Source organism: Planococcus citri, chromosome 3 (assembly GCF_950023065.1).
Source record: "Planococcus citri chromosome 3, ihPlaCitr1.1, whole genome shotgun sequence".
NCBI classification, from domain to species: domain Eukaryota; kingdom Metazoa; phylum Arthropoda; class Insecta; order Hemiptera; family Pseudococcidae; genus Planococcus; species Planococcus citri.
The window spans coordinates 71,768,296-71,781,980 of NC_088679.1; the positions used below are offsets into that span (position 1 = coordinate 71,768,296).

General features: G+C 35.1%; 1 protein-coding gene and 1 long non-coding RNA gene across 2 annotated transcripts in view; one reads left to right on the forward strand and one right to left on the reverse strand.

Moving 5' to 3' along the window:
* The window catches only part of LOC135838936 (uncharacterized), a 282,350-nt gene that overhangs the window by 41,442 nt on the left and 227,223 nt on the right, over positions 1–13,685 (forward strand). The window lies entirely within an intron of this gene.
* On the reverse strand, positions 1,801–13,647 carry LOC135838913 (lysosomal proton-coupled steroid conjugate and bile acid symporter SLC46A3-like). The gene is made up of 6 exons (XM_065354736.1): positions 12,646–13,647; positions 12,467–12,568; positions 2,692–2,829; positions 2,522–2,605; positions 2,273–2,429; positions 1,801–2,185 (listed from the first exon to the last, which is right to left on the reverse strand). Exons 1-6 carry the CDS (start codon positions 13,463–13,465, stop codon positions 2,104–2,106), a joined length of 1,383 nt encoding a protein of 460 aa, XP_065210808.1. The 5' UTR covers positions 13,466–13,647; the 3' UTR covers positions 1,801–2,103.

The following is a 13,685-nucleotide window of genomic DNA, read 5'->3' on the forward strand; positions in this document are numbered from 1 at the left end:
AATATATTGAACGACAGCAAAGTTCAACGACGAAATAGGGTGTTTGCACGACAGCCTTAAATGCACGACGGCATAAGTGATTTGAACGACGAATTTAATAGGTTTTTGAACGACGACCAGTGTAACGACAGAGATATTCACTTTGCACGCCGAAAAAAAGGAATTCCCGACAACATAAAATAACCTGTGAATTTTACGAGACTAGGTTGTTCAAGTATCGTATTGAATTGATTTAAAGTTTCAAAAATCTGCTGAAGGCTTCAGGAATTTTCAAAAAGTCGCTGGAGGCTCTGAAACGACTTGAAATTCGCCTGCAGTACTTCGTAGCGTATTGAAATTGGTTTTTAGAATAAATTTCAGCTTTACATCTTCAATTTGATGGAATTTTGTGGGAATTTCGAGTTTCAAAAATCTGCTGGAGGCTCTAGAACTGCTCAAAACGGGTTGAAACCGTTTCCAATCGATTTGGCATGACGAAAATAGGGTATATCCCAAATTTCAGCTTTCTTGGTCAATTTAGTATAATTTTGATTTTTTCCCTCATGGCCAAGTAAGGCTAAGAAAGCGTTGCTGAAGTAGTGAAGAAGTAGTAGATGAATGTATTTCGTCCCATAACATATCGACATGATCGATTAATGTTTATATTTAAGAAAGAAACACATGTTCGAGATTTCGTCGTTATTTTATACAAGAATGTCGTGCATTTTTTAAAAATCTGTCGTTGACTGTTGTCGGGCGACTTTTTAATTTCCGTCGCTGATTTTTTTATGTTGTCGTGCAATTTTTATATGGTCGCTGAATAAACTTATTTCGTCGTTCAACTTTTTTTTTGGTCGTTCAATTCTTATGTGGCCGGGCATTATATTACTTCGTCGTGAAAACTACCTTTTTTCGTCGTTCAAACACCCTAAACTGTCGTGCCGATAAATCCCACCCCATATTAATTGAATATTTTCAAAATCACATGAAAATTAGTCAAAATAGTAATAAGTGCTATAAAATTTGTCGAACTGACTTCTTATGTTTTTGAAAATTAAGTAGGTACCTATCATAAAACGGATGACAAAATCAGCCCAAATGAGCAAATTTTGCAAAAGTTGCATATTTTGTTTAAAAGTCGTGGAAATGATCAGAAAATTAGATACTGAAATTCGAGTAAAATTCCAAAATTTCCCAAATACCTACCTACCTATCTAACAAATTATGGAAAGTTGTGAAAAATTGACTAAATATCGATTAGTCAAATTCAAATTGAATGAAATTTTACAAAAATTACTAGTATCACTGAAAAACTGAAAAATTGGCATAAAAATGGTTGAAATTATCAAAAAAACAAAATTCGATTCAGCCTGATTAGATTTAATTGAATTTAGGGAATGCTCGAATCTGATCTGGTCTGATTTTGAACGATCAATCAGGTTTGATCAGATATATTCAGATCTAATTAGATGATCCAATCCGGTCAAGTTCTACGAGGCTGATTTCTGCATTTATTATGCAATTTTTCATACTCTTTCCTGCTTTTTTGACTCTTTTCATCCCATCTTCATCCCTCCTGATAATTTTACACACAAATTTTGAATCAAGATTATTGAAATATTAACATTTAAACAGTTGTGTGTGTGTGTTTTTTTTTAGAGAGAGGCAAAATAGGGGACTGGGGCTGCGATTTTTACATTTTCCGCTGATATCTAGTCGACCAATAATCGTATACAAAATTTAATGAAGCACTAGAAATCGAAGATATTATGTTCTGCAACATTTGCTTTCTGCTGGGCTTCCTCAATAAAAATGGAAAAATACAGAAATAAAAATAAATTTATACTTTAATCATACATATTTACAAATCCATCAATAACTTTACCCACCCAGAAATACGAGGAAAATAATACGAAAGTCACACTTTCACACAATATTTTCATCAACCAAGTATCAAAACACCATTAAAACATCCAATTTTTTTAGAACCTTGATAAAAATACTCGTAGTTTCATGCTGCTTCGGGTGATTGGTGAATCAAGGTAGGTATTTTCATCTATACGTCTACGTTTTCATGTCAAATTTTCACATTCACGAATGAAATAAAAGTAGGTACATATGATATCATTTAGAAGTGATCGCTGGATTTCCATCTACACCTATTGAATTCTGTTTATCGAGTTTTTTTGCATAAAGATACGCAGCGCTGAAACACCCGAAATGTGATTTTTTTTTACTTTCGGTATGATTTAATTTGAAGGGGAAAAAAATGAACATTTATAGTTCAACTTACCCATATAATACAACAGTTATGATATCCAAGGCTACACTAGCAACACAAAATGCTGCTGGAAAACTCGTATCCAAAGTTTTTTGAAAAATTACATTATACAAAGGGTAAGCAAAAGGTGCTGCTAAACCAACTACGTTGTATACAGCGCCCAATCGTCCTGCAAATTAAAAAACAAAAATAGAATTTGAAATTTGGTGAACTTGAATAATGAACCTTCCAAGGGACCAGGTAAAATTTATTCATATGTACCTAATTCAGTGCTGTCGTAATATTTGCTCATGAATGATGTACTGACAGTTAACGCTGTGCCATGAAATACATCGAGTAGAGGAACTGAAAAAATACACATAATTATTTCAATTTCGGACGATTTTTTTTTTATAACGTTTCGAATGAAACTCGTCAAAACGAGGACTTACTCAAATAAATCTGCCAATCCAAAGATGCGAAGAACAATCCTATGACAGCCATTGTGTCCCAAAATCCGGCAAACATACCGATCAAGCCATCATGCCATTTCAAACGTCTACTGAGAATCACTGAACTGAATAGGATACCTTGGAAAATAAACAATTAGTGAATATGAGTAGCCTACAAAACATAACATAACATTACATTTAAATGTATGACTCTGTAATATAAATTAGGCCTATTATTTACATACAAATAAATAATGCAAAGACGATCGAGATAAAGCATCGAAGTGGGTCATTCTACACCGAAGGCTGGTCATGTAACAATTCAAACATTTACGTCGACAAATTTGCCTATCCTCGTGTTGAAGGAACCAAAATACAAAATGATACAGTTATCATGCGCCAATCGAGTTCAGTACGAATTACGATTGATTCCTGCCTTGGCCCAGGAAACGCAAAAAAACACTATTCCCCCCCCCATTTTCCGTCGTCGAATCAAAAACAATTGAATACCTGTCTTTTTGAACGAACAGTGAGTAAAAATTGAATTGATTTTATTTGAATCAAATTTAAACATACCTAAGGTAGAGTGGGGTAATTGCAAAGCACTATTTGATTAGTGACACTTTGAGAGGGCGCTGTGTGCACGGATGAAGCTGAAATTTGTACCACTTATATTTCAGGGGGTTCTCTATCAATGGTAAAATTTTTGTACAATTTGGTTCACAAATCGTGGAGAAAATTGCAATTTGGCAATATTTTTTTTATTTTTTTTTAATTTTCAAAACACTCACTGTATTCTACGTGTCATTTGCCAACTTTTGATGTATGTATTCATGGTTTTGATTCGGTAAAAAATTCGATGATTTTTCCCGCTTCCCAAAAAAATTTTTAGGAGAGTGAAAAAATTTTGAAAAATTATTTTTTTTAAAACTCGCTAAAATTAACAAAAAATCAACTATTCATCATTTTTGGTATTTTCTATGCAAAAAACTCGTCATAGAAATACATTTTTCGTCAAATATATTTGTAAAACATTGAAAATGAGCAATACCTACTTTTAAAATTCAGTAAAACTGGTAATCATTTCTCTAACGTGTAACTCATATGTGACCGTGGAAGTTTATTTGTTTTGTAATTTCGAATCATTTTCAAGTTATTTAGGGCAAAAAAATATTTGTGGTAAGTGCAAAACATTTTTTTCTTTTTTTTTTTTAAATTTTTTTTCAACATAATAATTTTTCAAATGGGATTTCAATGCCTCTGAAAAGCTTAATTTTGAGAAAAAATCAAAAGTGGCAAATGGGTTGTTACTAATTTTAAAATCGTTGAGTTAGAGGGAAGATATGGGTCCTGAAAAAGAGAGAGAATTTCCGAAAAAATCGTTGCTTTTTTTGCATTAATTATGTTAAAACATCGAAAGATTTCATTTCTGAAATTGGAGAAATATTTTGGAACGCAGTGGTGCCAATTTTTTGATTCACGATTGCCAATTTCAACAATTTAAATAAAATGTTGATCTGTTTTTGTCCATTTTTCTCACATTTTTGGCCAAAAAATTGGCACTACTGCGTTCCGAAATCTTTTCCTAGTTTCAGAAATTATATCTTTCGATGTTTTGGCTTAATCAATATGAAATACCTATTCAAGAATAAAAAATTGTCAAAAAACGAGTTTGCCCAAAAATACACAATTTGTAAATTTTCAACTACTATGGTTGTTGATGGGTATGATAATATTTGTTCTCGTTTTAGTTGTAAATTCGAATGGTTTGTAGTATCGAGTGCGCCACTGTCGTTGCAACGCACTCTAGCTTGCTAGTTACGATGTCTAGTTCGAATTGTTGTTGTTATGATTTTTTTATTATGTATTTATACTCGAATTATATACAGTCCACTGTTCGTGTTGAATTATTTCAAATTTTCTATTCGAATATTGAGTAATTATTTCGCGAATAAATAAACATGGTCCTTCGGGCCGGATATAATTGAATCGGTCAGTGCAGAAAGGGCATAAGTCCATTTTTGCGTTTTTCAGGAATAACAAAAAACTGATTCATTCAAAAATCAAAAAATTTCAGTAAACATGCTTAAGGTCATTGAAAGAGGACCCCAAGACACAACTTTTAGCGCAGTTTCCAAAAAAAAATATTCACGTGCGCCAGTGCTGTTGCTGCCTAAACAAATGGGACTTAGACCCTTTCTGCACTTAATTGACAAAATTTCTTTCGAAATTTCTCGGGCACGAATGGGGCTTGATTCTACATCTAAGTACATCATTTAGACTGCTATCCCGTTTAAATTGACCAAAAACCCCTTGAGTTCTAAGACTTTTTGTCGAAGTTGTTAATTTTTTCATCCTTTTTCAGTTCAGAGATTAACTTAAATTTCAAAAAATGGTCTTCTCAAAAATGTTAGTTATTTTTCAAGGAATTTAAAAAATTTTACAAAAAAGTCATAAATGCGGATCCGCCCTTTTTCTGCGCCCAAATTCCACTTTCCCGGCAGTTTTGCGGAAATCTGACATCACCAGTCGATCCGCCATACTTTGAAACCCCCATTTCCGCAAAAAAATTTTTTTTCAAAAATGTGACTTGTTACCTTTCTGCACTGACCGATTCAATTCCGGATAAATTGTGTAGTTCGCGAAGTAAAATTCATAAAATTCGTAAAATTCGTAAATTTCGTTCGTTATGTTCGAAATAAAATTCGTTGTAATTGTGCAATTTCGTTGATTGTGCAAAAAATTCGATTGGTTCGTATTCGTATTCGTAATTGTATTCGTTGATTTTAACGTTCGTTGAAAAATGGGTGAATCTGCTGCCGAAAAACAGCAGAGACTTGCTCGAGAAAAAGCTGCTAAAGACAAGGCTGAATATGAAAGGGCTGTCAACAGCAAACGAAGACTGCTCCATGCCTGCGAACGGGATAAAGCTCACCTACAAGCTCTGGTTGAGCAAACGGTATCGAATGAAATGATTTGTCAACTGGAGGTATTTATCGATTCGTGGCGTAAAAATTTGATTGAACTAGAAGCTGTCGATGAAGTTTTATTCAAAAATGTTGGTACCAGTTTAACTGCTGATGAAATCTTTGAGAAAGAAAAGGAAATCATGAAAGATCGTGATGACCTACTTTATGAACTCAATTTAATCGTTGCTCGAGCTAAAACGTTCGCGGAATCATTGAAGCCTCCAATCGCTAGCAGTACTCCTTCTCGACGATCTGGTCCAAATACTTCATTTTCGGATCCAGGTTTTGGTTTTTCTCCAACTATTCGATTGAACGATATTCCTCTACCAAAGTTCGATGGTAATTATGGTGAATTTATCGATTGGTTCAACGAATTTTCGAGTACAATTGACAAAAATGAAGCCTATGACGACTATCAAAAATTGTATTTGTTGAAAAGATGCATGGTTGGTAAAGCAGTCGAATCAATGAAGGATGTTGGTACGGAGGGAAAATTGTATAAACCTACGTTGCAAGGTTTATATAAATCGTTCTTCAATCGCAGGCGAATAATTGCTGAACATTTCGTCAATATCGTTGATCTTCCTGCGATTAAAAACACAAACATTCGAGAAAGTGTCGAGAAATTAAAACGATGTCTACGTGGGTTGAATGCTGCTGGATTAGATACAAATTCGATTTCGCCAATGGTTACATTTTTAACTGCTCGAAAATTGCCAGACAAGCTGAGAATGGATTGGGACACAAGTAATCACGATTATTCAGTGTACCCCTCGTTCGAATCACTCGCATCGTTCCTGATAAATAGAAGCTTCGCCTATGAAACTGCCAATCTAGGCGAGCCAAAGGAGAAAACAAACTCGTCACCTCCTGGTAAACAAAACAAGTCGTCCAAAAAATCGAATCAAGGTGACAAGAAATCATTAGCAGCTGTGAAACAACCTTGTAACATCAAATGCATTGTGTGTGGTGATCCACATTTTTTAAACCAATGTAAAGTGTTTGGTGGAAAAACTGTCAACGAACGCTTTAGTATTGTCAAAGGAAATCGATTGTGTTTGAAATGTTTTAACCCTTTTCATGGCATTAGTGCTTGTAAAAGGCCAAATTGCTCCAAGTGCCAAGGGGCTCACAACGTTTTGCTCCATCGTGAATATGTTGCACCTTCGTCACTCAACTCCAGTGCTGAAAACAATTCGAATTCGTCGTCTCAGCAGTCAAATAATTCGACCAACGATCAAACTGGAACAACCTCAACGACTATGTGCGCCACTTCCTCAGCTCGGAAATGCGTATTGTTATCAACTGCGGTGGTTAAGGTAATTTGTGGAAATAAAATCGAATTAGCTCGAGTATTGTTTGATCAAGGTTCTGAAATTAGTTTGGTAAGTAGGGAGTTTTGTGTTCGAACGAAATTACCTATGTTTAAAAGTGAAAATGAAACGTCTCTAGTAGGCATAAATAATACTTCAACTAAATTGAATTCGTCAGTTCGTTGTGTTCTGAAATCTCGTTTTTCTGAGTTTTCTATTGCTATTGATGCCGAAGTAATTGGTAAAATTCCATGTAATGTTAATCGTAATGATGTAAAGCCTATTATTGATAAGTTTTCACTCGAATTCGCAGAAAATTTCGAATTACCTTACGATAATGTAGACATATTGTTAGGTAGTGAATATGTAGAATTTATTTTAGGTGAACAACGTCGTTTTGTTGAAGGTATTTGCTTGCGTGATTCTCAATTCGGAGTTGTAATTTCTGGTTCCCATTCGAATTCAAAATCTGCCTTTTTTGTTCAGCAGAATACTTTTTGTGGTTTTTCTAATGTGGAGTTGTCTCGTCAGTTTGATCAGTTTATGAAAATTGATGAAGTTTCTGATGAAAAAACTTTGCATGATGAAAGGATCACCGAATTCGAATTAATTAACAAGCATTTCGAAGATACTGTTGAAATTGACCCTGAGTCAAATCGTTTCGTTATTTCGTTGCCATTGAAACCAACTGTAAATTTATTGAAAGGTTCGTTTTCGAAAGCAAAATCGATATTTCTGAGGTCAGAAAAACGTTTGTCTGATGTTGCCAAAAAGGCATACGACGACATTTTTGATGAATATTCGAAGCTAGGTCACATGCAGGTAATTTCGAATGTACCAAGACCAGATGCGTATTTTATCCCGCATCATTTGGTCACAAAAATTTCACCTGGTTCAGTGAATTATCGTATTGTTTATAACGCATCCTGTAAGGATGAATCTGGTACTTCGTTAAATGACCACCTGTATGCTGGTCCAGTTATTCAAAAGGATCTCTTCTCTCATTGTATTCGTTTTCGCGAATTTATTTGGGCCATTTGTGCTGATATTTTTCGCATGTACCGTTTGATTTTGGTACACAAAGATGATCGAAAATTTCAATCTATTGTTGGTAGGTTTGAAAGAGGAGAGATTAGTATTGCTGAACTGACCACTCTTGTGAATGGTATAGGTCCAGCTGCATGGATAGCTACAAAATGTTTGGAAAAAACTGCCGAATTTACTCGATATTTCCGGCCAATAGCGGCTGATTCGATCGCGAAAGAGTTTTACATGGATAATTGGATGTCTGGTGCTCGCAAAATTGAAGATTTGATTGAATTACAGAAAGCTGTACATTTTTCTCTCGCGAAATATGGGTTTAATTTGACCAAATATCAAAGTAACTCGCCTGAAGTTCTTTTGACACTCGATTCGTCACTTGTAGAGCCCTTAAAAACGAAAATAATTGGTGGTACCGATTTTGTGTATGTTTTAGGGCTAATTTGGTCCCCAGAAACTGATTCGTTGAGTATCAATGTAAAAATTGATGAACTCCCTGAAATCATCACAAAACGTGTAATGCTTAGTGATACTTCTAAGCTTTTCGATATTTTGGGTATTTTGGCACCTGTTTCGGTGAGAGCTAAATTAATTTTGAAAGAGCTTTGGTTAGAGGGGAGAACTTGGGACGAACCTGTGTCAGATGAACTGAAAGATGCATTTTTAGCCTACAGGGCTGATTTGCAATTACTTGATCGATTTTCTATACCTCGTTGTTTGTATCTTCGTGTAGAATACCCTGAAAATTGTACACGTCAGCTTGTTATTTTTGCTGATGCGTCTACTAAAGCCTATGCTAGTGTTGTGTATTTTCGTTCGATTGATCAAAATGGTCAAATTAAAGTAGCGTTCGTATGTTCAAAGGTGCGAGTTGCGCCAGCAAAGAAAACTCTACACATACATCGTCTTGAACTTATGGCCGCTGAGTTAGCTTCAATTTTGGGGAAGCGTATTGCAGGAGAATTGAAAATTGAAGCAGGGAACGTCTTGTATTTTTCCGATTCTCAGGTAGTACTTTCATGGCTGAAACTGAATCCGCTAAAACTTAAAATTTTCGTCTGTAATCGTGTGAAAAATATTGGTAAAAATTCGAATTTGCAAAACTGGTACTATGTACCTACCAAAGAAAATCCAGCGGATCTAGGTACTCGAGGTATTTCGGCTAATGAGTTTTTTGAACAAAAATTGTGGGTTTTTGGGCCAACTTGGCTAAATAGTTTTGATGAATTTGAAAAAATAACCTCATGTACATTCGAATTGGTACGTGAGATACCTGAATTAACCAAGGTAGGTATGGCTATTTTTATCAAGGATGAAATATTCCTACCTATTTTGAGCCATGGTTTATCTTGGTATAAAATTATTTCGGTTGTTGCTTTTGTTCGAAGATTTATTTCTAGATTACGATCTGAACGGCTAAAAACGATAGCCAATCCAAACCGTAAAGATAGGATATGTGATCGTAAGTTGGTAGGTATCAAGCAGATACTACCACTAGTTATACCATTAGAAACGAGTGAACGCAATGACGCGTTTATTACTCTTGTTAAACATGTTCAACGAGAACATTTTCAAATAGAAATTGAGTGCTTATCTTCAAGTGAAAATAGTCACGTAGATAAGAAAAGCAAGTTGTTCGAATTAGCTCCGTTTCTCGATCCAAATGGTATTATGCGAGATGCAGGTCGCTTATCAGCTGCTGCATTATCGTATGGAAGTAAGTTTCCAATTCTGGTTGATGCCAGGTCTAAATTTGTCGAACGCTATATTGAACATTTGCATCGAGCAAATTATCATGCCTCTCGTTTGTATGTATTGAACGTATTTCGTACACGTTTCTATGCAATTGGTAACGTTATTACAGTTATCAAAAAAGTAATTCGTAAGTGTGTTTTATGCACACGTATTCGAGGCGAAACTTTGCGCCAATTTATGGCGGATTTGCCAAGGAGTCGAGTTGAAATAGGTAGACCTTTTGCTAAGATAGGTGTCGATTTAACAGGTGCTATCAATGTAAAATGCACTGCACATCGTGCTGGTAAAATGAACAAGGTTTATCTTGCGTTTTTTGTTTGCTTTGTGACACGTGGTGTTCACATAGAGATTGTCGAAGACCTTACGGCTGATGCGTTTTTAAATACTCTCGAACGTTTTATTTATAGGCGCGGATTGCCTAAGGCAATTTACTCGGACAATGCTACGAATTTTATTGGTGTTCGTAGGTTTTTAGAACAGAGCAAACTCGAACGTTTTTTGAGTGAACATTTGGTTGAATGGCATACAATTGCACCTCGCAGTCCTCACCAAGGTGGAATTTGGGAGGCTGCGGTAAAATCTGGTAAGAAAATACTCGAAAAGGCTATTGGTAGCCAAGTTTTGAACATTTTAGAACTCTCAACGATTGCTACAAAAGTAGAGGGTATTTTGAACTCTCGCCCTATTTCATATCGACGTGAAAATAGTCTCATTGAACCTATCGCACCTGCCCATTTTCTAATTGGTACGGCGTTGATGGAACTTCCGATTGTTGAGGATTCTAGAACTGTGAACTTACGTAATCGTTATCGCTTATGGACAAGCGTTGTAAATACGTTCTGGTCGTTTTGGAGAAAAGATTATCTCAATCACCTTCGTTGTAGATATAAGTGGAAAGTTGAGGAACGTAATGTTGAGATTGATGATGTTGTTCTTTTCCGTTCGAAAACTGAAGGTATTTTTCAATGGCCTATGGCTATAGTCATTGACGTTTTCCCAGACGAGTCAGGTCTTGTTCGAAATGTAGAATTGAGGTTTGCGAATGGAAGTACTCGAAAAACGTCTGTTCAGAATCTTATTTTACTACCTGTTAAGGATGATTTGTAAAATTTTTTGTAATTCTCGGATTTGTAATTTTTCTCCTGATTTTGTCATTTTTTTCTCGTAACTCGTAATTATGTCAATGTATCATGTAATATGATTAAATTTATGATTGATTTTTGTCAATTGTTAACTTGTTGATAATTTTAAGTTGTTTAGATTAATTTAAAAATAAGGTGTACCTTATTTTTGAGGGGAGGATGTTGATGGGTATGATAATATTTGTTCTCGTTTTAGTTGTAAATTCGAATGGTTTGTAGTATCGAGTGCGCCACTGTCGTTGCAACGCACTCTAGCTTGCTAGTTACGATGTCTAGTTCGAATTGTTGTTGTTATGATTTTTTTATTATGTATTTATACTCGAATTATATACAGTCCACTGTTCGTGTTGAATTATTTCAAATTTTCTATTCGAATATTGAGTAATTATTTCGCGAATAAATAAACAATGGTACTTAATAGAACTCCAAAAATGATATTGGATTTTGACGGAAATTGCCTTTAGGTCGATGCAGAATCTCAACTTTTGGACTTGAACAATTTTTTCCAAAACAGGTCGAATAGGTCGAGGGGCTGGAGCGAAAAAAAATTAAGATTTTTTCGAAAATTCTCCCCCTTTGAAAACTCAAATTACTTCGCCTCCAAGAGCATCTCTGGAGTTGAAAAATTTTCTGAGTGACTTTCAGCTCAAAATGAAAGTCTCCACTGAATTTGGTCGAAATCCTTCAACATTTTTTTTTTTTTTGGTATCTGTTATTTAACTACCTACTCAACGTGTTTTCTCACCTCTCTGGCCAATTATTTTTCATTAGAATTTTTCAAACCTTTGTGAAGGAATACTTATGAACCGATACGCCCATTTTGAATTTAGGGTACATACCTACCTACATATTTTTCAGGAAGTTCAGAATGATCACCTTACAAACAATTCTTAATGATTTTTCAATTTCACAATTGATATAATTTTTTATCAGTGACGTATCCTCTTAATTGCGATGGAGGGGGAGCGAAACCAAATTTGTTGTCATGAAAAGTCGAAATTTTAGGTAAATTTCCGCAAACTCTTTATAAAACAATAGGTACCTATTATATCATTATTCTATTGAAACAAAAGCTAAATTACTGCGAGAGCGAAAATTTCTCGAAAAATTTGATTCAAAAAACGAAAATATGACTATTTTTATTAGTACGTATGTTTTATTTTACATTTTCGCCGGAAATCGGAGAGATAAGAGACTGAACAAAGAAGAAACCTTATGTAAATAATTACGTCACTGATTAAAATTATTTCGCATTCGATCTAAATAAATTTCTAGGAGCTTTTGAAATCGATTTCCAAACAAAAATGAACGAATACCTACTTAATCGGTTTTTAAGCGATTTTTTTGAGACATTTCAATTTTTAATAATTTTTCAGAAAATTCAGTTTTAATTTCGATCAATTTATATGAAGGATTTACCCAAAACACTTTTTTGAAGTCTATTATAAGTACTGCTATGAATAAGTTATTATATTTGTAGCTACCCACAATAATAATTCAATAAAGCTAGGTAGTTTGAATGTGAATAAGTATCCTAAACTTTACTTATGCTTACCAAATGTCGATACTGAAAACTTATACAGCATAAAAGCGCTGTACTTTCGTTCATCCCATCGGAATCTGTACCTCAAGTATAAATACATCACAGCAAATTCACCTGTAAAGACAAAATACGTCGATAAAAACCATGCCCTCCAAATCGAACTACCCCTATCGAAAAAAAAACCATCTTACCGCAAGTAGTAAAATAAGAAATAACATTGGTAACCAACAACGACAAAACTACAATCCTTTTTCTCCCCAGACTCTTCTTGAAAACAACCCGAAAACTATCCACTACAACGCCAATATTTATAAACTGATGTATCTTCTTCTGTTTCTCCATCGGAATCGACATATCTTTGATGAACAGCAACCCCAACACTAAACCCATCGTCGACACAAGGTAGCACAAAAAGTACGAAAAAAGGAATCCAAAGCTGCGTAGAATGAATCCAGATCCACCTTTCCCAATCAAAATAGTAATCACTTTAATGGCACCTAAAACTCCCAATCTCATCGTACGACTTTCCATCAAACAAATATCGCATAAGTACATCTGCGAAGCGTACGTTATCAAAGACATCCCACCGCTCGTACCATGAATTATTATTTCAGAGAAGACAGCGTATGTGGGCTCGATGTACCAAAAATACGAATACACACAGCCCAGCAATGCGGTAATGATTTGAGAAATCAGGGGGATGAAAATCAAAGGCCTCCGTCGTCGTCCAGCTTCGTCGCTCCAGCTTGTGGCGAATATTGTGATCACGTGACTGAGGAAGAAACTGATGGGAGCGTATTTCGAGCTAATTTCTGATACGAATAAGATGCCGAGTCCTTCATCGTCGCACGGTGTGTCCAAATCTGGCTCGATGGTCTGATTGAAACGGCAGGCTTTTTGAAGATACAGATTATCGTTCAGGAATTTCATTATTTCGTTGGTAACGCAGAAGCAGAAAAACGATACCTCGACGGTAACATATTCGGCAATTTTTTCAGCGTTGAGAAACATGATCCTTATAATGAAAAGAGTGATTTATTAGGTATTCATTATTACCTTGCTGCACCGAGGATATGCACAAATGGAGAATGAAGTGAGAATTTGGACGCGATCGAACTCAGAGGTACATTTTTGCGATAGATTAATGCGTAGGTACATGCTGACTTATACAACTGGTATCGATATTTCAACATTAATCGTACATTCACAGCCTATTTTTGATTAAATTATT